At 37.9% G+C, this 25,405-nt stretch overlaps 1 protein-coding gene across 3 annotated transcripts in view; it reads right to left on the bottom strand.

The window, feature by feature from the left end:
• PLEKHA7 (pleckstrin homology domain containing A7) overlaps nt 1-25,405 on the bottom strand; it is a 188,556-nt gene that overhangs the window by 13,511 nt on the left and 149,640 nt on the right. For 2 of the 3 annotated variants that reach the window (XM_063117220.1, XM_063117221.1), the window contains exons 12-23: nt 23,939-24,025; nt 21,009-21,062; nt 13,490-13,558; nt 13,300-13,380; nt 9,527-9,676; nt 8,598-8,699; nt 7,004-7,112; nt 6,316-6,557; nt 4,880-5,068; nt 4,603-4,720; nt 3,682-3,761; nt 2,855-3,055 (exon numbers count right to left, since the gene is read on the bottom strand). In XM_063117220.1, the coding sequence (XP_062973290.1) occupies nt 2,855-3,055; nt 3,682-3,761; nt 4,603-4,720; nt 4,880-5,068; nt 6,316-6,557; nt 7,004-7,112; nt 8,598-8,699; nt 9,527-9,676; nt 13,300-13,380; nt 13,490-13,558; nt 21,009-21,062; nt 23,939-24,025 (1,482 nt within the window). Of the gene's footprint in view, nt 1-2,854; nt 3,056-3,681; nt 3,762-4,602; nt 4,721-4,879; nt 5,069-6,315; nt 6,558-7,003; nt 7,113-8,597; nt 8,700-9,526; nt 9,677-13,299; nt 13,381-13,489; nt 13,559-17,296; nt 17,378-21,008; nt 21,063-23,408; nt 23,529-23,938; nt 24,026-25,405 lie in introns of all 3 variants that reach the window. The other variant, XM_063117219.1, reaches the window with a different exon arrangement.

Here is a 25,405-nt window from a genome sequence, read left to right as displayed (position 1 = left end):
TCCACACGTGTATTTAGTAAATTAACAACTGGTAAGTGAATTGCAAATTAGTGCAAATAAACAACTATTTAAAATGGGAACAAAAAGGCTAAAGGGCAACACCCCCAACAAAAAATACCCATTAGAAATTTAACCAAAAAAAAAGCTACTAAAATGCAATTAAGCCTGGCAGAAACTGAGTAGACTAGTTAGAAATTGTTTAAAATAATTAGAAACTTTAAAACAAACAAAAAAGCCATGATGAGTGACAACTCTAAAAGCAAGAGACCTTGTGCAATGAATTAGGCAGGTGATGAGCATTCTATAGTTCTAGTGTACCAAAAGGAGAAGACAAAAACAAAAACAAAATGTTGCAGTGATTGTGCAAATCCCTTAGTGTTATAATCACATAACTAAACAGCAAAGAGTCCTATGGCACCTGGAAGACTAACAAATGTGTTGCGACATAAGCTTTCATTGATCAGAGCTCACCCTAAGACCACAGAGAAAAAACACATTGTTTGCTTTTGTGTTTACAAGTGAGGTCAAAAATGTGGCACAAGAGAATACAAAATTAAAAATAATATAAGCTCAAATGAAGTAAATATGGAAACCGAGTTGGCACTGGAGTTTGTTGCATACTGTTAAGGTGGTTCATTGTTGTTTGAGGATGGAGATGGTGTGGCTGTAAGCAGGAACAGGACTACCACCCATGGCCTGCGAGAGGGAAGAATAATCTTTTGGATGGGCTTTAGATCTGTTATAAGGCATTAGAGAAGTTTTAGTTGAGAGCAACATCATCATGGGACCAAAAAAACATCAGTGACACCATCAAGAATTAAGTGATCTGCTAAAAAAATCATTTTTTTTTTCATTTACAAAAGTCAAACAGGTCAGATTCTATGAACAAGAATATACAGACACAAATCTGTAATTAAAGATGGTAACTCAAAAACCAGAAGAGGAGCATTGTGGCAAGCAGAGACAGCAGGCTGAGTACTTTAGCTCTTCCCCCCATAGCACAGTCCTAATACGCCCCACCTCCTCTTGGTGCTAACACAGCTTTCCTCCAGGGCAAATAGCAGCTTCAGGGTCCAGACTCTGAGATGGGGTGAAAGGATTAGATAACTCCAGTCAGTGCACTGTGGTCCCAATCATAATCCTTTCTCTCTCTACTTCTCTCTCTTACACACACACATACCCCTGCTATTTCACTAAACAAACTGACATAAATAGATGTCATTGAGTGGGCACAGGATTACGCTGTATATGTACCTTCTAGTTTGTCTCTTAGATGGTCATTTTATACATCTGATGAACTGGGCTCTGGTCCACAAAAGCTTATGCCACAAATGTGTAAGTCTTTGTAGATTTTGCTACAACAGACTAGTAGAGCGACCCCTCTGGAATTTCTGACAATCCTAAACGCATTGGCTACAATCTAGCACACTGCAGCGCTATTTTCAGAAGTGACATTTATGGTTTCCTTTAAAAATTCCCATGGCTATCATTCAAATTTAAAATCTATAGCATATTCCTTTGATTTTATATTGATTCTCAGTTCTGCTCTCTCTTTTAGAACAATATTCTCAATGGACGCATTCCATAAAGGGAAGCTTTCATAGCATCACTTGAAAAATGCAAAATGACTGCTAAAATCCCAGAATTCAACAGGTCTTACATGCTCTTAACTGTACAGTGGATTGACGCCAAATACTGGAAGAAAATCCCATTGAAAATAAGGTGAGATAATTTCCATATAAAAATATTTAAGTCAGCAGCCTCCTACACTGATCCTAAACAGGGTGGTTGCGATCCAAAGATGTGATATGCTCATGAGCCAAAACAGCACATGCATTCAGACTTTTGATCATTGCTTCTACCACAGATAGTTACCATTGTTAAAAACAACAACATAGTGTGCAATCCTATGTATGTTTAGACAGAAAAACAGTCTTACAGTGCCCAGCATTTCCCAGTCAGCCATGCTGGCTGGAGAATACTAGGAGTCTTGGAACTTCTTTCTGTCCAATAGGCACAAGATTGCTCCCATGGTCTCTCTCTTTGCCAATGAAGGCTGCTATACCAACAATGGCAAGGGAAGTTTCGGCTCAGCATGTAATAATCTTTGGATCATGGCTATTCCTTGGAAATAATTCCTACTGGTAAGGGCTGCTTTGGTTAGTCGCCCAAAATGAATAATAAATTGTTATATTTAATTCTGTATTTAAAGTCTGAAATAATATATTTTTCACTAACTAAATGCAGAGTCTTGCTAGAATATTCTAGTCATTTGAAACATAAATTATAAGGGGATATTAGCAGCTGTATAAACTTCTGTTAAATTTGTTTCTATTCTTAATAGTTAATATATAACCTTTGTCAAATCCTTTTTTTTAAAAAAAAAAATCTTTATTTGACAGAACCATAGAATCTATGGTATACTAAACTTACTAAACTTGCAATATAGTTTTTTTAATGCACTACCTAACATCATCTATGGGGCTCATTCTTTTATGGTGCAATTGGGAAAATATATATATACAAACTTATTCTGCTTTCATAGCATAGCTTCGGTCAGTACGGGTGGGGGGAGAGCCAAGACCAACCCAATACCCATAACTGAACGCATTCCAGGAAATTATTGTCTCTTCTTGCTATACTTTTATGCTAATTTACTTCTGCACCTGCTACATTAAGCTGTGACTACTTATAATTAAAAGCCATTTTCTGTTATTCACACTCCAGAAACTGATATAACACTATAATATAATTAAATAATACAAGGTGTCATGCACTCTCAAATAAAAGTGCTTACTAGAGAAGCTACAGATCATATTTTTAGTTTAGTCCTTTTAAGGCATGTCTAACATACTGAGCCTATGTCTGCAGAAACAGGCCGGATGAATGATCGTGAAGAGACAGACTGTCTTTCTCCTTGACCAAGAGTTCTCTTGCGTTCACGAACTAACGCCTTTTGATGTCGCTTCATTCTTTCTAGTTGTTCCTCGGCACTCATCTTGCCTCTTTGGTGGTCTCCAGAGTATAAACGTTCCAAGGCACTCTTTGGTCTCTCCTGTTAAAAGTGACACAAAATATACATCATAATTAATATATATATATACACACACACACTAGGATCCCAAACTATAGCCTACATACTCTGGACCGGTTCTATTTACTTTAGACAATGTCAATGTAAAAGGCTGAAGACTGCCGTCAAACCTTCACTTTGTTTTTTTCCATGTAAACTGATCCAGGAAAATTGTCAGCTTGTCCTGTATTTGTAAGATTTGCTTTTGTCAGATTAGTGTTGTAGTATCCAACCCTACTGTAAGATGAAAAACATTGGACTAAATTAGGCAGAATATCATTATGGAGGAAAAGGAGTGTAACCTCCTTCTTGACAATAGATGCACTCTGGATTATTTACAAGAACTTTGTTTTTCAGAACAGGAATAGGTAATGAGCAATTCTGACATTTAGAGTTGAATTACCTATAAAGCCTAACCTAAAGAGGAACCTATAACCACATGCCTATCTCAGGATGTGGCTGAACATGTGATATAGTCAGGGACATCCATCTGGTGAATTATCTTATATTAAATTCCAGTGTGATATCAAATACTAAAACAGAATACAATGTGATTAATCATATTGTTTAAAATGATCTGGCATCCATAAATAAATGAGTAAAGTTACCTTGGAACCATCTTGTCGGAGTGTTGCATATGATGAAGCGGGCGATGTCTGATGGATTCTGGAAGTTGAGCCAGATAATCCTTTACAAAGGAAAAACAAGCCTTTAAAGTAAAATTGTATTTAGGAAGAAATGCAGATGGTGCTTTCTAAGTCTAGGTTTTGTAATCACTCTTTCCATTTAGATAGCACAGTAAGAAGTCTACAGGACCTTTTATTACAAGAAGACCCAGTCATATGTCCCAGTGATTAAAAACCATGATATGAACACAATCTGTCTGAAAGATTTTAAACCATTCAGATTATTCTTCTTTGCTTTTTATCCCACTTCAAACTCCTCCTGCCTGAAGTTTGCTATTAGCATTGGGTATGACCTATTCACAAGATGGATACAAAGTGGTGAACAGGAGCAAGAACGCTAAGAAAAGTTCACCTTGGGCATTCTTGGTGGATAGGCCAAAATGCAATTAATTATATCTGGAGTGAGGAAGATGTTTTCTCCTATGTCAAACTATTTAGCAACCAGGGGAGGGGTTTTTTGGGGTTTTTTTTTTACCTTCCCCACATTTGAGCTATTTAGTGGATTGCTGCTTTGCAGTCTAGATGTTTTATTTAACTGTTCATTGAATTTTTTTCACTGAACCGTGGTGTGGGTCACCATGGTTACTCTGCTTCTAGGATATCACAATTCCTGTTATATGGGTCAGTCTGTAAGGAGAACTAATACAATGCATTAAGGACAGGATTTGATCAGGACTCTTCTAGTCCTATCCCTCTAAGTATCATCCGGAATTCCAACACAATCGCAAATCAAATAGGAGTAAACAGGAATTACTATCAAGGTCCTGAAATCTCTAAACATCACATCAAAGCCACAACAGGTACATTCTTATAAGATATAGAAAAGTCACTCTGTTGACTTACCTCTGCTAGGTAATGTTTGGTATCTACTGTCAGTACCTAGAAAACCAATGGGAGGGTTGCTCAAATCGCTGCTTATTGTTGCCAATTCAGGTTCACTCACGTACGAGCGAAGTTCTACCTATACAGATGAATACTTGATGAAATGAGATTGCAAAAACATAGGACCTATTTTAAAAATTCTGTTAGAATACTGTCTCCCTGCACTGGCCACATATTAAAGATTCAATAATGTTTGAAGCAGTAAAATACATTTCAAAATCTGGGCTTGAATACTTACCCTGTAATCTCCATTCACACACTGCCCTAGTTCACGGTCTCGTTTTCTTTCATCTGACTGACGTTTCAGACCCCGCACGGATGTGTGCCTGATGACAGTGGTTTCCCTGGGAAGGGGTGGGACGGCTGGTGGGTGGTCATCAGGACTGTACAACTGTGGGAGAGGAGGTCTTGGCGGTGCTTCATCTTCCTGATAGTGTTAAAAAAATGTCTGCTTCAGAGTTATTGCTAATTAAAAGCACCCATTTTAATATGTACAACATGGAAAAACAATAAGGGAGACAGATCCCTTGCCTGCCCTCACATTCTAAGGAGGTTCGCTTGGCACCTACATTATATGCTTTTAGACTCCAGGTGAAGACCTTTTTATTCTTCCAACATTTTAACAATCTATAAATACACTTTAACATGGTGTTTTAAATTTGTAATTTTGCATTGCTGCTGTTTTTATCTGGTTGAGCTTTTTTATTGTATTTTATATTATGGTTTTATACTGTTGTTTTATATTATGAATGTTTTTAATTTTTGTGAACCGCCCAAAGAGCTCCGGCTATTGGGTGGTATAGAAATGTAATAAATAAATAAATAAATAAATAATTCTTTCATGAAGAACCTGGGGTATGGGGAGAAAGCTCACCAGAGGGAGAAAAGCCCTCCCCTGGTAGCCATTCCTGTCGTAATCTACCAACGGAGGAAGATGATTTTCTACCACCTGAAGAGGGACTGTGCATTCTGAGGATTTCATTCCCTCCAATAGCCAGGTAATTTGGCTTCAGGTGCACAATTTGGCTTCAACTGACTTTTTTTTTAAAATCTAGTGCACTACCTAAAATTAATCTAAAATTAAGACTGTCATGTTTCTCTTTACTTTTGCGCTGTGCCTACACAGGAATATGTGTGTTGTTCCAGAAGCAAGAGACAGATCTAAGTTACAGCTGGCTTTTATGTTTTTAGAAAAGAGTGTTCAGCCATCCCGTAACTACATTGAGGAGCTAAATTCTAACCTGGTGAAGAATTCTGCAAAACCTAAAAGTTTGCACACTCTTTTGTGGCATTTTGGTTGGTCCTAATACAGGTATTGATGAACTGTGGATTTGTCTCTCTCTCATGGACCAGCACAGCTATCTTTGTTTTTTAACCACCTGCTTAAATCATTGAAAATAATGTGCAGGAACTGAAACTTAAGAGCCTATACATTTATGCAAGTGTGTTCTTTGGGATTCCCTCATTTGCCTGTCTAGTTAAGAAGCACTGACTAGTTAAGTCAAGGTATTGCATTATCACAATCAAGAGCTTCACAAATTTAACGTAATGAGAGCCAGGATGAGATATTATCTGTCTGGTATCAGGGTTCATTGGAGTTGTATGCACAAAGAAACCCCATTTTCAAATATATTTAGCTCATTAGTTACAAATTACTGTATTAATGGCACTTACAACCTTTGGCTTTAATTTTACAGGTGATTGGACTGGAGGCTCAACTTTTTTCATTTGTTGGGATGGTGAAAACATTCTAGGCTGTGTATAAGGCTGAGGAAAAAGTCTGACTTCCAAAGAGGGCTTGACAGGACTAGATAGTGGTGGACTTCGCTGAGTAGAAAGTTTTCTGTCTGTTGACATGAGAGTAGATGATAATGAAGGCACTAGAGGATTTGAAAATGAAGGCACTGTTTTTCTTTCTGCAAAAGTGAACACACATTACATACAGATGTAGATCAGAAAAGAATCCAGTTGCACAATGCATAGCATTGAGATTAGATACGGCACCTTAATATTTATTGAATTGTTTTTAGAAATATATACAACTCTGAACCCAACGGACATCCACAGGTTATCTATTGTAAAGCTAATGGAAAATATGAGAAAAATTGTCATAAGTGAAAGGCAGGGTTTTACTAGAAAAGTTAAGAATGGTAAGGTGCAGGGGTGTTTTACATTCCACATGGTATCAGAAGCGGGCAAGGGAAATTCTTCTGTGCTGTAAATATCATTGCCCTAAAAATTAGTTGATAGTACTGCAGGAAGCAACATGTTTGCCAAATTTTATGCAATCTTAAATCTGCAGATTTGGGAATATTCTCATACGTAGATACAATTTGTAATGTTTTTATTAAACTTTTCTTACCTGGATTCTTTATAGATTCTATGATAACTTTATAGTTAGATTTATTTGCACTTAGACCAGCTGTGACATCTTCAATTCTCCATAAATCTTTTTGCATTTGCGCTTTCTCCTAATAATGAGTAAAGATCAGATGAGGAAGGGGGAGGGGCGAAGAGAATCAACATTGGTTTCATAAACACAAAATGGAAATTTCGGATATTTTTGTCTCAGCTATAAAACAGCACATAAAAGCGAGAGCTCTTACATCATTTAACATTTTAAAGGATTGATCCCTTGAATCGTAAGAACAGGGGTATGGGGCAGTGCACAAGTTTGTGGAAGGAGACACAGTGGCCCTTGTTCCAGCTGCAGGGCAGCAGCCACCATGGGGCTGCCTCCCTACTGCAGAACTCTACTGTCCAATGGGCTTACATTGCAGTGATGCAACTGGCAAGGTGAAAAGCTAGAAAGAGATCCGTGCACAGACGATTCTGATGATCAATTTCTTTATTCTCACGTAAGCATGAAAATAATGCCATTGTAGCTTAAGTATTTATACCATTATGAAGAGGTAACTCAATACTTTTCCTGCCTGTTTACAAGCTCCTCATTGCTCCTTAAAGTGTACATGTGCATTTGTTAACATGCATTTGAAACCTGGGAAGGAGGATCAGAAATTGGAAGTGCCCTGAGGCTGGATCAGACCAAGGGTCCATCTAGTCTAGAACTCTGTTCACACAGTGGCCAACCAGCCATCAGCCAGGGACCAACAAAGCAGGACATGGTGCAACAGCACCCTCCCACCCATGTTCCCCAGCAACTGGTGCACCCAGGCTTACTGTCTTGAATACTGGAGATAGCACACAGCCATCAGGGCTAGTAGCCATTGATAGCTGTTAAGAGCCCATTCACTTCTTTATTTGCAATTACCCCCTCCTGAAGCAATGTTTGAAGGCTGAGTTCGGGTGGGATGGAAATGGGGAGGGGGAGTCACTGGGCTACTGTAGTGTGTGCTTTATAACGTGTAGCTTGCACCTGAAAAATAAGAGGAAGAGAAAATCTGAGCAGTGCATACCGACTTGCTGACTGGATTCACATGATCACCCATGGTGGGCTGCAGTGCTTGCTGGGTGTTTTTTGAATATTCAAGCCATAGCCACAACTTGTTGTGCTATTCAAGCCCGAGGACTGCGGTTTATATGAGGGTTGTTTAACCCAGGTAACACTTAGCAGTACAACAAGCCACGGCTTGAATATTTAAAATGGCCGCCTGTATGCGCTGTAACCGACTGTGACTTAAATAAGCCATGGTGGCCTGCTGAACTGTATGAATTGACTCAGTGTTTTCCTAAAGGACAACACTATGGACAGCCTGCTGGAGTTTGGTACCTTTTTTTTTTGGTAGCTTGAGCATTGCATGTGGTGCATTTTATTTGTTAATTATTTAATTAATTTCTAGCTCAGTTTTCAGGTAAATCCCTTCACAAAGCAGCTTCCAACATACTCTAAAATACAATGAATTAGATCTCACATAGGGCAAGATATGACTTACTGCCAAAGTGTTTGGTGAACTGGGCAAAAACTAGGTAAGCCCTGAGACTGAAAATAGCCTTACCTGAGAAAAAAACGATCTATTCATTTGTTCCTGTAAGGCTTGCTTCAGCTTGTTTACATCTTTTTCCAATTTCAGATATTCATTCCAAGCATTTTCCATTTCCTGTTGGCAAATACAAAATTCCCAGTTTTACCTTTTCATAAGCGATAAAAGCTATTAAATAGGTCTGGCTAGTCTAAGAATCTAAGCAAGTACTTCATGCACATGTAAACCACAAACAAGTGTACTTTAGGCTACAATACTATTCATATGACACTTACTTGGGAGTGACTCTCAGTGAAGTCAAAGGGGCTTTTTAAAAGTATATATGGATAGATTAGACCATAAGAAAGAAAAAATGCCATACCGCAGAAATGACTGGCCTGTCTGCTGAGACAGCCCAGTTCACACGTAGCGAGAATTTCCCTGTAGGGCTTTTCGTCCTGGCGGCCACTGCCATTTTGAATATTCAAGCTGCGGCGGGGGCACATCATAGCTTGTTAGGTACGAACCCAGGGAGGGAGGGTTGTTGGGGTGGTTAACAAGCCACCTGCAATCCTAACAAAGCCCAGGGGTTCTGGGTAGATTGCAAACCATCTCAACAAGCCAGCCTCACCAGATTCGCATGTAACAACAAGGAATAACGTGTCCCTGCCATGGCTTGAATATTCGCAATGGCCAGCGCTGCCACAATGAGAGACAATTGATTTTTCCCACCAAAAATGCAAACTTATTTTAATATCTCCTTGGCTTTACGCTTCTATTTTACATGGCCAAAGTAGACTTATTAAATAGTAAATTAAATATCAATACATCTGCAATCCAACTAAGCATCATCCCCATAGACCTTTCATTTATTTCAATGGACCCAACATGCACTGAGCTGATTGAGTGCTAAACCATGTCTAGAAATTGTTTTCTGAGACTTTTTCGGAGCACCGATTACTTACTGTAGATACTTTGGATATTTCAGCCCGAATATGTATCAGATCCTCCTGCAAAAGTTTCTGCTGGTATGAAATTTTTTCTGTGTGTTGTGGTTGGTCTTTGTATTGCTCCATCTGCCTATGTAACACTTCTAAGACAGATTCCAATTGATCCTAAGGAAACGAATGTTAAAAAATATCAAAAGCAACAGAGTTAATCAAATTTAAAGAAAAAGTGTATATACATGTATACACATACCCTTTGGCACTGGATATGTATATGTACATCTTACCCATTTTCTTTCAACTCTTTGTTAACATAAGTATAACTAACTTTTTATATATTGGGTCTGTGTTGAAGGACAAAATTCTGAAGAAATTTTAAACAAGAAGATAACTTTAGGTGCTTAATTTATTGTTTAAACATCTACGCACTTCTATACCAAACATGAGCTGGTATATCAAAATACACATATACCCAAAAGATCATGGGTTCTTCTGGACCTGCACTGACCTTTGATGCTAAGGTCTTGGCTGGCTGTGGCAGGGAGTGCCTTTGCCGGAAACAAACACACATTCTTGGAGAATTCAGATCTGCCTTGAGTGACACATGCCTTAATTATATCATGGCTAGATTATTTCCTCTCTCATCTCACACTATTCCCCCGCTCGTGCTCTTCGCTCCTCTGATGCCATGTTTCTCACCTGCCCAAGGGTCTCTACTTCCCTTGCTCGGCTTCGTCCATTTTCTTCTGCTTCCCCTTACGCCTGGAACGCTCTTCCAGAACATCTGAGATCTACAAGTTCAATCTCAGCTTTTAAAGCTCAGCTAAAAACTTTTCTTTTTCCTAAAGCTTTTAAAACTTGATTTTGTTCTGACTTTATACTGCTAGTTTTACCCTACCCAGTGCCTGTTTACCCTACCCTGTGCCTGTTTGCATTCTCTTCCCCTCCTTATTGTTTTACTATGATTTTATTAGAATGTAAGCCTATGCGGCAGGGTCTTGCTATTTACTGTTTTACTTTGTACAGCACCATGTACATTGATGGTGCTATATAAATAAATAAATAAATAAATAAATAAATAAATAAATAAATAATAAATGCAATGTGCTCTACATAGGACTGCTCTGAAAAATATTTGAAAATTATAAATGGTCCAGAATGCAGCAGCCCTATTTTTAACAGGTGAGTGTGCAACTCCCTTATTGAAATGGCTGCATTGGCTTCCAATTTGTTTCTGGGTATAATTCAAAGTGTTGATGATGACCTTTAAAGCTCTGAGTGGTCCAGAGTCAATATATCTGAAGGGCCACCTTCTCCCATACGTGCCTGCCTACCTATTGAGTTTATCTTCACAGGCTCTTTTGTATGTCCAAACAATCCCAGATACATGTCTACTTGGAACTAGGAGAGTTAGTGTAGTGTTTGTGATAGGCCCATTTCTTGAGCCAGGCCAGGATTTCTGAATGACCTTCATTAAGTACAGATAATGCATCCCAGGTTTTGTACCAGACTGGTAAGGCAAAGGCCAGTCTGCCTGTGGCTGCCTGTAAAGAAGGAACACCAAAATAAATGACTACTGCTTAAGCCTTGTGTGGAACCAGGTACCTATTTCCAAGGGTCCCAGGTCTGTGAACACAACAGTTAGGACTAGCCTTTTTGTGACTGTGCCTAGGCTCTAGAATTCCCTTCCAAGGGAGGCCTGTCTCACTTCCAAAAGCTTGGTAAAAGTCTTCCTTTTAGTGTGTGATTTAAATTTGCTATTTTTAATTTGTCTGTACTCTGAATATTTTAAACATTTTGATTGCTGTTGTGCTGTTATTTTCTGCTGCTTTCGTGTTTATTTTTTATTTGTAAACTGAAAGTTGTTTTTAACTGTTATATTTTTTATTTTTATTGTAAGTTGCCTTGAACTCCTAGGAGGAAAGGAAATGCATAAATGGGAGAGGGCTTTCTCTGCTGTGGCACCCTGGCTGTGGAATGCTCTCCTGCTGGAGGCCTGACTGGGGCTGCCACTGGCTTTATTTTGGTGCCAGGGTAAGACATGCCTTTTTAACAAAGCCTTTGATGGCTAAATCCACTTGACTACACACTGTCTTGTTTTAATTGGATAAGGCGGGTAAGAAATAAATTTATTATTATTGTTATTATTATCATATTAATGGTTTTAGAATTGTATATTTATTGTTCTATTTTATATGTATGATTTTATCTGTACGCCACCCTGAGATCCTTGTGATATAGAGCAGAATATAAATGTTTTATTAAATAAATAAATAAATAAATAAAGTACTTCTGCATTCACAACGGCTCTGAAACTGTGTATCTCAACTTGCAATCCACCAAGAGGAATGGCAAACAAATTTTGAAACTGGGGAGACTTTCAAAAGCAGTTCTAGTTATGGAATAAGGAACAAAATTAATAATTCAACTGACACACCCAAGAATTAGAGGTCCCCTGAAATTGTTCTTTGAATCTTGCTCATAATTAGTGATGGGCAAAACCCACCTCTTGCATATGATTCAGAAAGGATCTGATTAAACTGGATTAATCTGGAGAATGTCTGCTGAAAATTCAAAATTAATTCAATTATAAATCAGATACATTTAAGGTCTTCAAACTGTCACATGCCAGCTAAGTAACTGGGAATATAACCGTGTAGAGCAGCCTTTCTCAACCTGGGGCGCTCCAGATGTGTTGGACTGCAACTCCCAGAATGCCCCAGCCAGCTCTGCTGGCTGGGGCATTCTGGGAGATGCAGTCCAACACATCTGGAGTGCCCCAGGTTGAGAAAGGCTGGTGTAGAGGCTTCTATGCTGCCCCTTGCTGTAAGTCTCACCCCTCTTTCCCACACTTAAGGAGGCAGGAGAGAAGGCTGTTAGGCTCTGTATGCCCATGCAAGTATTTCATCATTCAGCACCCAGGTATCAAGAGAGTAATACAGTCAGATGGTCCGAGGCTCCAGGTATGGGTTAGGTTCTATCTAAAATGCAACAGAAGTTATGGACCTCAGAAATTCTGGTTCCAAACCCATCTAATTTCAGACTCAACTCTATCATTAGCAATAATATCATTAGTACATTCAATGTTGTCATTAATTTTTCCATTTATTAAATAGATTTTCTAATACAAATGACACCCAAAAATCCCGAATAAACACTAAGCAGGATGAACCTGTACAGGGGGAAATGGAAACAAGAACCATTCTAATAATTATGAAGGGGTCGAAAGTTGTTTAAGAATACAGATAATTCCATTAAGGAACTGGAATATGTCAGCACTGCATTCAAAAACTCACTAAATTGTTTTTCTTTTCATTATATTCTTAATTTCAAATCCAACTTAATATTACTAGTACACCTTTAGTTCCCGTTCACTTTTTTTCTGATCCACTACTGATAATGCTACCAACATTTGAGTACTGATTTAGTCCACTATCATCCTCATTTGGTTAGATATATATTATAAAACTGAATTTGGCCAGTCAATGCATTCCTATAACTGGGGGGTGTTTGAGAGCTTCTCTACATAGGGTTGATTATGGTCAACGACATTCTCAATTCAGTTCAATACTCAACAGCTGGGCTGGAAGCAAAATATATGTCAAGTGGCCTCTGACATATATTTTCAAAATTATGGTATTTTAATGATGCATCCTATTTTCATCTCAATCCTCTTCCCACTATGAGCACAACAGCTGAGCAAACTATTCAAAATAAGCCTTGCAATGATTTTCGTATTTTGATTGCATAGTCTATTACAAAAATAAGGTGGGGATTGCAATAATATTTACTTTATTTTCTTTCAGAGCTCTTATTTTGTCTTCTAGGTCTTGGAGAATCCTGTCTTGTTCACAGAAAACACTTAGCTTCACCTATAGATAAGAACATATATACAGAAGGTTAGCTCAATAAAACAGGGCTGGGCTTTGCTTGGATCAGATAGGCAGTTGCATCCTTTGTACGCTGATATTTTATACTTACATCAATATCACTCTCTCCAATCCTGATGGGTTTTGTATTTCTTTCCTTTATTGTATCACGCCCTGTCACCTAAAAAAGAGAATAAAAATTTAAAAGAACTCATAAGAGAACAGTTACAAATAAAAGAAACACTCTATCTGGAAAAGTCTTTATTAATTCTCTCTACATTTTTAGTATGATTTAACACTATAATAATTTCAAACACCTGACATAAAAACTGAGGTCTTCTAAAACATAACAACTACTTAAACTACCTCTAGAGTTCTACTTCAACAATGTGAACTCTAAACAAATGTTGCCGCTGCCCAGCCTCCATGCATTCAATAAATCTTATACGGAAACCCTAAACAACCCCTTTATATGTGAACACAAAATAGAGCAGAGCAGATTGAAATACATCCTTCCAACATATGCTACAATAGTAATCTGATTCAACCCTTTGAATATTTATGCTTAAAATTAAGAATTACTGGTTCAATTTCAGAAACTGAGGTTTTTGGGGCTTATTTTTTTTTAATTCATAGTTTCACAAATGCCTTCACATTTGTAAAGACCACAGTTCTTGCTGGTGATATATTGGCCCTGAACCCAAAGTGTGTTAGTGATGATCTACATGTGCAGTAGTCCTTTTTAAAATTGGATTTAAATGGATTCCAAAAGGCAAAGTTCTATATACATAGAACTTTCACTTGCAATATGTACCTGATAGCCAGAGTGAAATATTCTGGCCCTATATGTGCTAACTTCTTGCACTGCAGAGGATAGAAGGAGCTTTATAGGAGTTTGTGCATACTGCATGGGGAGCAGACCAATTGTACCCTTCTGCATCACATAGAGCTTCAATGGTAACACCACAGCCTCAGCCGAAGGCCTCGTGTTTTTTAGTGCAGATTTGGGTGGTGTTAGAATGCTTCTTAAAAGATAGGCATTAGCCTCAGATAATAGTCCTTATAGATTAGACAAGCTTAGATAACAGTGCCAGATGAGTACAAAACAGACTGAAAAACCTTCATCATAGGTGACCACAATTTAAAGATTTCTTGCCCACATTGTTGCCAGGAGAGCTGCCTGGTCCTCTACCCTGCATAGCTGGGAGACACCCTTTCTTGAAACAGGTTTTAAGTACATATCTCTGCGCATGCCGTCCTTTTTTACGGGCTTGAAATGTGGAGAGAGTCCTCTGTGCACACAGTTGTACACACAAGGCTCTTTTTTAGATATTACTACGTGGAGCAAACCCAGTAATGAACAAGTGACTATGATAAGAAAAAGGCTTATGAAACACCCACTGCAGACACCCATTGAAAAGAACACACAGGAATAAGGTATCTAAAAGAAATTTGGCAGTACTACACATGCACACAAAATGTCTGAACAAGCAACAACAAGAAAAGTTTGGGAACTACTGTACAAAGCTGTAGTTTCCACTACAATCTTCTTGGCACTTTATGGAAGTGATTTTATCTCTCAGCCAATTTTTAGAAAAGAATAAGACTAATAAAGTGATTACTGTATTTACCGTTATTTTAAATTAGTTAACAAGTTTGACCTATCATAATGCTGGTGCCTCTAATGCAGTGATAAGGAATGTGTGGCATTCCAGATGTTGTTGGGCTAGAACTCCAATCAGCCCCAGCCAGTATAGCCAATGGTGAGGGCTGTGCCATCTTTTCCCCTCAAACTGGTGACTGGCTGTAAGTGCAGTGCTTCATTCTGAAGCATGCCCAGCCACCCAGAAAAAAAGGAAAAAGCAAGCTAGGGGCTAGTGGGTAGCATCCTAGAGGCTAGAGAGTGGATGACAAGAAGCGAAGGGGCACATTTGCCTGTCTTAGGAGAGTGGGGGTATTAGCTGGTTTGTTGGTGGAGTGTATGTTTGTCTGGGATGTGTGTGTATGTGTGCTTGCCTGGTGTGTGTTTTGTTCAGGGGGTAGCAGTAGCTATGTGGTGTTGGTGGGTGACTTGCCTATGAGTATGTGAATGTGTTTCTTTGAGCATCAGCAGTTTGTCTTATGTGAAATGGGTATTTTGTTATGCTCTGTCAATGCAAATACGTGGTTTGGGATTTGTTTCTTGGTCAAGTTACTTGCCTCAGTTTGTCTTTTGTGGAATAGATGCTGGAGCAGAAAACTGTGAGTTCAAAAGAGTGGTTTTGTTTTTGGAGCTGAGACCCCACTTCTGTCTTGTACTTAGATTTTTGGGCAACTTACATTTCTTTTAGTCTCAACTATTTGCCTTCTGGGAAATGGGTGTTTTGTGTTCAGCCATGCCCACCATGGCAGCCTTTTTGTGAGAGAGCCTACAACACTCTCTTAATACTGCAAATGTGTCTAACAGCCCAAAAGGCTTAAGTACCCCTGCATGTACACATAGCACCCTACGCAAATAGGTATGTGTAAATCTTTCATGCATGTTTTATACAATATGTCACTTTAAACTGAAGAGTATTTCAAGTATTTACAATTTGAATATAATTTTCTTCCCCCAAAAGCAAAACAGTGGACAAACATTTTTACCATGTCTCAATTATCATTTGATAAGACCTCTTAGGACCACTTAAAATCACCTAAAGGGATAAGCCACCATGGTCTACACAAAAGTGTTTAAAATTGTTATTCAACTTTTGAGGTATTAGGCAAGAGATAGTATAATGAAGTGGCTAAGAGCATGAGCAGTGAGCCAGGAAGTCACCAGTTCAAAAGTCACTTTATCCATGAATTCAGTAGGTGGCCTCAGGCAACTACTATCTCTCAGCTGCACTATATATCTGCAAAGTGGATATACTACCTTACCTATCTAATAGGATTGTTGCAAAGGTCACTGAGATAATGGCCCCATTCACACGTAACAGCGGCAACTCATAGGTTATTTAACTCAGGATTTGCTGCATTGCGTGTCACTGCCATTTTGAATATGCAAGCTCCATGTGGACTGAGGGGAGGTTATTCCATGACTTGTGAACCTAGACACTACAGGTTAATCGTGGATTAAACAACCCAAAGTTAAACAACCCACAATTGACTCATAGTGTCCATAGTTAATTAACTCATGATTTGCTGCCATTACATGCGAACCAGGTGAATGTATGTGAAGCGCTTTGAACATTCAGAAAGCGCTTTATAAATGCTAGTATTAGTATTAGTACTATTATTAGTTCTATTTACCATTCATGACTATTTGTCCCAGCTTCATCTTCAAGTTCCCATCATTGTAAACTGATAAAATGGAAGCCAGATCATCAAACACAGGAGGCATATTGCCTTTTGGCAATATCTATATTTAGCTTTTTTCATTGCAGTAAAGCATTCTTTATTTTATAAATGCCTACTCAGAATATGTTGTGAATTTAAAACTTTTTTTTAAGATGAGGAAGACATACTATATATTTGCATAACAGAATATAAGTAATTGTTATAACAACAAATGTGCAAGCAAGGGAACCTTTCTGCAATCTAGAAGATAAACCATGAACCAAAGAGAAAAATATGCAATTGTGTTATATAATATTATATTTAAAATTAACTGATTGTCAAAGCAGCAAAATTAAAACATAATTAGCATGCTTTTGTATTTTTATAAATATAAAAATGGAATCACCACCACTAGTTTCCAACACATGAAAAAATGAAACCAAGCACCACCAGGCCAGCCAATAATACTGCACAAAGCCCCCCAAAAACACACACCTTGCAGGAAGCTGTGGTATTATATATGTATCATGAGACACCTGTGGATGCTTAGCTATATAAACATTGACTGCCATTTGAGAAAGCAATGGAATGGTTACATTTCCGTTACAGGCAATCTTACATTTATACTGGACAGTAACCCTTGTGCTGAGCTCTTTAGCACTTTGTAAACCATGTTGATCAGAGGTCCATTATTTTTTATCTGTTTCAAACAAAATTTTAATACATATCTTGTTATAGAGGAAAAGTTGACACGAGAAGCCAATGAACAATAAAACAGCCAGGAAAATGAAAATATACCTATAGGGTTGTATCCAGTATTAGTCCTAGTTAGAGTAGGCCCATTGAAATGAATGAGACTTAAATTAGACTAACATTGGATACAAACCGCTGGATACAACCCACTGGATACAACCAAAAGTATCATTTTAATAGCATAATATTTCCTTGCTGCTTATATTTGGTTTTCTAACACTATTTCTAGGAAACTGGCATGACAGGAGGAATGGATGGGGAAAAAGGACATAAAGCTCCTTTCCTTCTCATGAGGTCTTCTTTTCTATAATCACATGATTTTTTGCAACTACTATCTTCTCAGGGCTTAATTAACTACTCTTTCAGTACCAGAACATAAACTATGGGCTGTAAACTGAAAAGAAATAGTGTAAAAGTACATTAGACTCTCAGGCTGCTTTGTCATATTTGCTTAAATATGAAACAGCCTTTAGCATGATGCTGTGTTCTGACTGCTAGTGCTTTTGGATTGCAGATTTTACCAACTTTTTCCAATAAACAAATAGAGGACACCTTTTCTAATACTGTCTTAACTAATATACGTATCATTACCTATATTTTCAAAGTGAGATATCTATGTGCACACATTCCTGGGGCCAAAAGGGTGGGACAGCAGCACATGATCTCCAGCTTGGGACAGGCTGAGGTTGAAAATTTGTTTATTTATTACATTCTTATACTACCCAATAGCTGAAGTTCAACAATCCAGCCAGGTTCAGATGATCAGTGGAGGAAAAGAAGCCACCATGGCTTCTTTTCTCTCCCTGAAAGTGCTGCTCATGCACCCGCCATTTCTCTAATTACCCTCAGCGTAGTTGGGGTTGCTGTATCATCCGGATCTGGTGACGTACGTGGCAGGTGTGAATTCCAAACCACCCTCCAATCCTTATAATCCGCTGTGGGGCAGGGGAAGTAGCCACTATGGCTTCTTTTCCCTCCTGATCATCTGAACCTGGGCTTTGAGAGGGATAAAGAGGCCACCTTCAGCCTGGATTCTATGGTGGGAAGGAAACTGAACTCTGAGGAGTTCAAAGGCAAATTTTCTTCTTCAAATTTATTTATTTATTACATTTTTATACCGCCCAATAGCCAAAGCTCTCTGGGCGGTTCACAAAAGTTAAAACCATGAAAAGCATAATAAAACAATCAACAGTCTAAAAACACAAATATATAAAAAATGACCCTGTGACCTTCTGCCAGTTGAAATGATTCTGGAAAGGGAGAATTAGTTTTGAAGGACATGCACTATGGTATACATTCTCCGGATCCAACTCACCTTGTCACAGGGCCCCTTCAGCAGCAAGGGGACTGCGGTGGGATTCATGACCTCTAGATCCAAGGATCGTTTGCTACCTCTCTGCTTGCTGAGATTTCTTAGGGTACTCCAACCTCCAGAAATTAGATAGGAGGCTACCATAAATGGCTTTTTCTATGTCAGTGGCCCCATGTAAGAATACCCTCCCGAGACATTTTCATAGCATCAACGCGGTTATGTTTTAGGCACTGGGTTAAATTTGTTTTGTTTACACAACCTTTTGGTGAGAATTGGAATTGTTTCCCTGCTATCGTTGCATAATATTTAATTATCTTAGGTTTTGTTTTGTTTTGCTTATTTATGTTTTAATATTTCAATTGAATTGTGCTTTTAAAATACGTTTAAAAGAGGCTTTAACTTTTTCAACCCACCTCCAGTGTGGCAAAGAATAAAAACTGCCTAATGGCAGATAAGTAAACAAATGTTAAAAAGTGCTTTAAAAATGTTGAATGTATGTTTGTTTCCTTGAGTGGAAGAGGAACCAAGAAACTCTTCTAACCTCAGTCAGCTTAAGAACATATGAAGAGTCATGCTGGATCAGACCAAGAGTTCAAAGTTCTGTTAACACAGTTTGTCAACCAGCCTGCCTGTAGGAAACCCACAAGTTAACCATAAATGCAATAGCACCCTCCCAGTCATGTTCCCCAGCAACTAATGTACATAGGCATACTGGTTCTAATACTGGAGGTAGCATTAAGCCATCGGAACTAGTAGCTATTGAGAGCATTATCCTCCATGAATTTGTGACTGTGTACACTGCAAATATAACACTTAACTATGGTTAAAGAATTGGTAATGGTCCATGGGATTGTGTTTCCTCCATCAATTTCCCCTTTGCACACAAATCCCCTCTGTCATCCTTAGCCATAGGTTGTCATTAAATCTGTGTTGATCTTACTGCTAAATAACTAGGCTCAAAGGAGAGTTTGGTTGCTCCACAAATCACTATTCGAATGGCCTAAAAACAGGTTGTTTTGCTGACATTGAAAATCAGAACATCCTCCCTAGTATGCCAGAAATCCAGCTTCTGAAATATCCCCCGATGAAAAACTGAGCCTAAGGGGTAGATTCAGAGCTCCTTCTATCTTTCTATGCTAATGTCACTAATAGCAGAGTCCTGTGGATGTCTATGCAGAGGTAAACCCCATTGAACTCAATGGGACTTACTCCCAAGTAAGTGTGTATAAGACTGCAATCTAAAATGAATATATTAGACTGCAATCCTATGCACACTTACCTGGCAGCAAGTTATCATTAAATACAATGAATCTTAAATCTGAGTATGCTGTTAGTCACATTTCTCTGCATTAATCCTACATGATGTTTATTATATTTAATTTTGACTCCTTTCCCTAAACCAAATTGTTGAAAGTACCAAGCATCAGCAGTGTCAGAATATACATTCAATAGGTACATTTTCTTTCTTTTTGGTTGCACATTTTAGTGTGGCTGCTATATTTAATGCAACTTTTAAATATTTGTTTTTATAATTTATTATCCATGTGGATTTTGTTGTTAGTGTTTTATTTTGTAAGCTGCCTTGGGAGATAATAGAAGAAAGGCAGAACACAGGTATTCTGAACAAACAACCAATTATGATTTAAAAAAACCAGGCTTTTTTTTTTTACGGAAATAGAATTAATAAGAAACAAAACAATTCCGTGTGTATATTAGTAGCTAAGCTTTAGCTCTAATCACAAATGTGTTGTTATATATTATCTTTTACTTAGGAAGCACTAACAATTTGTAAATTAAGTTACATTGGGTGGGGGATGGAATTCCACTTCTGCAGAAGGAGTTTTCAGCTTCCTCCTTCCCATTTGTAGCTGCTCTTTTGCCTCCTGAACAGCTGCTTCTGAGGGTTGGGGAAACCACTAGAAAGGTGTAAGAAGTGGCTTGAAGGGGGTACGGCTGGAAGGGGGAACTGACAGAAAGAAGAGAGTTCCCTGCGAATCACGCCCAGAATGGGTAGAAGTGCCTTCCAGGTAGTGCAAGGGGCTCCCTGAATCCCGCTGAAAGAAATAGGCTGAGTTTTGTTTTCAGTTTATACTACATATCCTGTAGATTTTATATTTAGAATTTATTCTAGTTACAGAAAAAAGAAATCAGAATTTGAGATGATTGATAAGCCAGCATTATAACTGAATGTAGAAAGGAAGTACATATAGAGAAGACAAAAAAGGGCAAATTACTAGAATGGCATTTTTATATAGTCATATTTTACCTTCAGATCTAGATATTCAAGATCTTTTTTCAGTTGGATGTATGTATCGTCAGCCTACAAAAAGAAGTACATAAGGATAATAAAACAAAATATACTGCATTATTAGACTCTGTAACTATCTTGCAAGTACTTCTGGAAATTTCTGGAAAACCATATAAAATGATAAACTAGCCAACAAAGAAAGACAGGATGTTCTTAGCATCACCACACTTAAGGTATATGATTGAATGGGAAATGAACGAAGTGCATCAATAGCAGCACAGCACCTTCCAACATGAAGAAAGCAGATTAATTTCCTTTCCATAGAGTAAGCTAACATGCAAGGTTAGAAAGACCAACTATATATTTAAAATTATTTTAAACAAAGGCACACTAATGGGAAAGTTTGGGTGGCATCTTTATTAAACTCATCATGTTAAAACTTCCCCGAAACGTTTTTGCAACATTTTCAGCCAAATTTCACTAATAATTTAAAATATGCCTTTATTCAAGAAGGCTTTTTCACATGAAAGCAAGTAATGATTCTAAGCCACCTGATCACGTTAAAATTGACAGCTTGCTTTCATGAAAGACCCTACCTAGTTCATGATCTTGTCATTGCATGAACAATAAATAATGCTGCTCTTTGTGCTTCCTTCTGGTTTACAGAAGGTGCACAATGGGAATTCATTTTGCCCCTGCATATGAACTTCATAGCAAGGTATAACTGGTGCCAACAAAGGATATCTCCATAAATTTAAACTTAGGAAATGAGTAAAACCCATGAACACTGACTCACACCTCTTCCTCTCCCAGTCTTTGTGCTTCACTTTAGTTTGCTTTTTTGTTGTGATGACTGTGATTGTTGTGTTGATGTAAATCAAAAATAAAACTCAATAAAATATTAACAAAAACTTCTAAAATTCATTTATTAATTTAATATTCAATATGTGTGGAATTATTTATCAATTAAGAATTTTTATTCATTACAGTGGGTGAGACCTGGCCCAATCTGAAGGCTCAAGAACCCCGCATTCTAACCTACTCATGATCATACTACAAACATGTTCTGTATTATTATATCATTTATTTCTTATCATATATAAATCTAAGATTATTTTAAGTGGGTGAATCTGTAACTAATCTGTGTAACTGGTGGACAAAACATTCTAAAATTTTAGTTTTGACTATTAATTTGTTCAGCTATTATGAAACAATTTTCAGAGATGGTTACCATTTTCTGCTCTATGAGACAGATCATTTTAATGCAACCTATTTTATTCTAAACTGCAAATTAAAGACCCTTGCCTACACTGATAAATAGCAATCTAGGCAAAGTAGCATTACTGTTACATTCTACCTTTGATTGTTATGGTCTATGATGCAAAAATATAATTGATTAGGATAAACTAATGTAGACTATGACACAATGCTGAGGTAATGAGAAAATGACACAATGCTGACGTAACATTGGCCTGGTCTCTCATTATGGCTCAGTTCCGACAACACGTTAGTCAGCGCAGTGTAAAAACTACACTCAATGGTTGAGTTTTTAAGGGGCACTCCCCACACAACATGTTCTAACTCTACTGTTGTGTGAGTGTGGGCTACTGTGGAGTTGAGTAAAAGTCAACGTGGCATTTGAGTGTCAGTTCCTCTGCCCTCTCTCCTCCCCTAGTCCTCCTGATGGTATCCCATCAGCCATTGCTGCTTAAAAACAATCCTGGCAGCTCTCCTAGAGAGGCACTCACTCCTTTCGCCACTCTTGCCAGGGAACTCTGTAGCCAGTGGGAAAAGTCAATTCAACGCAACGGAAAACACCATGGAGCCTGTCACACAACAGTTATGCAGGAACTCTCCTCTGCACAGCATGGATATTCTGCGTGTAGTGTTTTCCCAAAAAAAACCCACCGTTGTGTGGACTTTTCCTGCCAGACAACACATTTCTTAATGGTTGTGTAAAAACTCCACGGTGGAGTTCTAAAACCACTGTGAGAAACGTGTTGTCCCGAACTGAGTCAATATCTCAATTTGAAAGAGAAAATGCAAGCAGATGTGGTAAACTAAGTCATTTCCATCATGAACGATTGGAAAGACTTTTTTCAGCCAAAATTAACACATTGGCAAACTAGTAAGCTTTCTTTTTTGAACAGATTTTCTTTAAAGGCAATATTCACACACAAAATATCAAAGCAAAACAATACCTGAGAAGCAATTATTCATATGCAACAGCACCCTGCAAGTTATAAATGCTTATAATCTCCAGCACATGCCAGAGCAAAGTAAAATCATGAATGATCCAGGGACTTGAACATATTGAAGAATGGGCAAGAAAGCACAGACTCAAGCATGGCACCAGTGAAGCACTTGCAGAGTCACAGAATGTCATATACAGCACATATGAGCTAATTAGCAGCTGACCTGATAAGTGGAATTAGTTGGCAAGTGCTGTAGTAATTGGGCGATTGTGTAATTTCGAATACTAGCCAACTTAGCCTGATGTCTCCTTAATCGAATGAGAAGCAATGTTAGCTCTTCAGGCTGTAGGTATTTGGACACATTGTAAAGAGGAAATTAGCAGTTTTCAGGGAGAGTCACTGTAACTATAATTCTTCACCTATGGCGTCCAGAAAATGTATATTTGACACAATTAAGCAACTATTTCATATATATATATATTTTGGCTGGAATATTGCACTGTAAAGTCAGAACACAGAAACCAAAGTAGGGGAAACTCCTCTCCTGACTACAGTAAACAATTCTGCTTATAATGACTTCACTAGTAGTGGAACATAGGCCACATCGACAGCCAGGAAGTTCAAGTTACGTGATTCCATTAACAAGGCATGAAAAATCAATAAAGATCGTTTTGGACTTAGACATCCTTAGCAGTTCTAATACAATCAGCTCGTACACAGAAGGGGAAGGAAACTGTAAATGCTTATACTTACTGATTTCCCATGCAAACTTGGAGCACTTACAGTATGGGTCATATATCCCATCGTAGGCATGGAGCGTCTATCGATGTGTGCTGAGTTCTGTATAAATTGAAAAGCAGCATTAAAGAATTTCAAGTAAAAACATATATTTTTCTCTTCTTAAACACCTCAAACTTACAATTGCCTGCCGGCCATTGCACCAGAATGGACTGATTTAAATCAAATTGCTTCCTATTAGGACTTCATATATTTCCTAGACAATGACATGTACTAATCATCTAATCAAGTAAACAAGTTAATTTACAATGAATACAGCATTTACACTATATAGGAGAATATACTTTGTATAATTATATAGATATGACTTGATATTTTTACTAATTACATAAATGCTTCATGGTATGTGACATTTAATGCATAACAATCAGGAACTTCTGTGTATTGTAGCCAATGCGTCTCTGCTCATCTCTTTTTGTCTCTTTACAAACAACTAAGGATTGAGTACTTTCTAGAGGCAAGCACTGGTAGTTCATTTCTGAGCAGTGCAGATGAAAAAGAAATGCCCTTGTTTGCTTAGAGATAAGCCTACTTCATAAGTAATGACTTATGTGAAAAAATGTTGTCCCTGCCTACAATGTTGTAAAGCTACCTAACTAATATCCTAAAATTCCACTGGATAGGCCTGCCGGACGAGACTCATCAACTTAACAGTCTTTTAGCATTTAAGAAAGCTATAAAGACTGATCTATTCCAGCAAGCCTATCCAGAAGAATTTTAGGATGTTTTAATAATGTATACTATGTTTTTAATTCAGTTTTATGTATTTTATACTTGTTGTTGTACCCTGCCTCAATCCAAACGGAGAGGCGGGTAAGAAATCATCATCATCATCATCATAAAATATTATTATTATTATCTTTGACTTAGTATGCCAAATTTACAACGCTTGACCTAGAAAGGTTATTTCCCCAATTTGTTTATTTGCATAGAAAAGCAGCCTTTAACTTAATGGGCTGAATCCAAACTAATTTAGTTGCACTTAGGTCCCATTGAAATCAATGAGAAAAGTTGCTCATGATTAATTTAAGTCCCAATGAAAACAATGGGAGCTAAGTGCAATGAACTTAGTCTGGATCCACCCCGATACATTTGCTAGAGCATCCCTGACTCAGTTTCAGAGATGAAAAGTGTACTGTTAGCATGCTTATAGTCATGTGATGTTACGCAGTTTTCCTATAAGCAACAGAATTTACATCTCATTCAGTTCACCTTGTCACACACTAATGGGCAATGAAGACATATTATGGCCAACATGCCACATAAACAAATTTTGCTAAACCTGCAACTGGCCAGGTGCCAAGAGCAGATCACTTGAACTTGAAATACAACGGTAAATGAATGATGTAAAAATATTGACAGTAAACAATTATCTGATAATCTGCAGTTTAACACTTAGAAACTTTGTAGTATAATTTCATT

This window comes from Elgaria multicarinata, chromosome 2 (genome assembly GCF_023053635.1).
Source record: "Elgaria multicarinata webbii isolate HBS135686 ecotype San Diego chromosome 2, rElgMul1.1.pri, whole genome shotgun sequence".
Classification (NCBI taxonomy): Eukaryota; Metazoa; Chordata; class Lepidosauria; order Squamata; family Anguidae; genus Elgaria; species Elgaria multicarinata.
The sequence above is the reverse complement of the archived record's forward strand: the minus strand, read 5'-3'. Positions and strand labels throughout refer to the sequence as shown.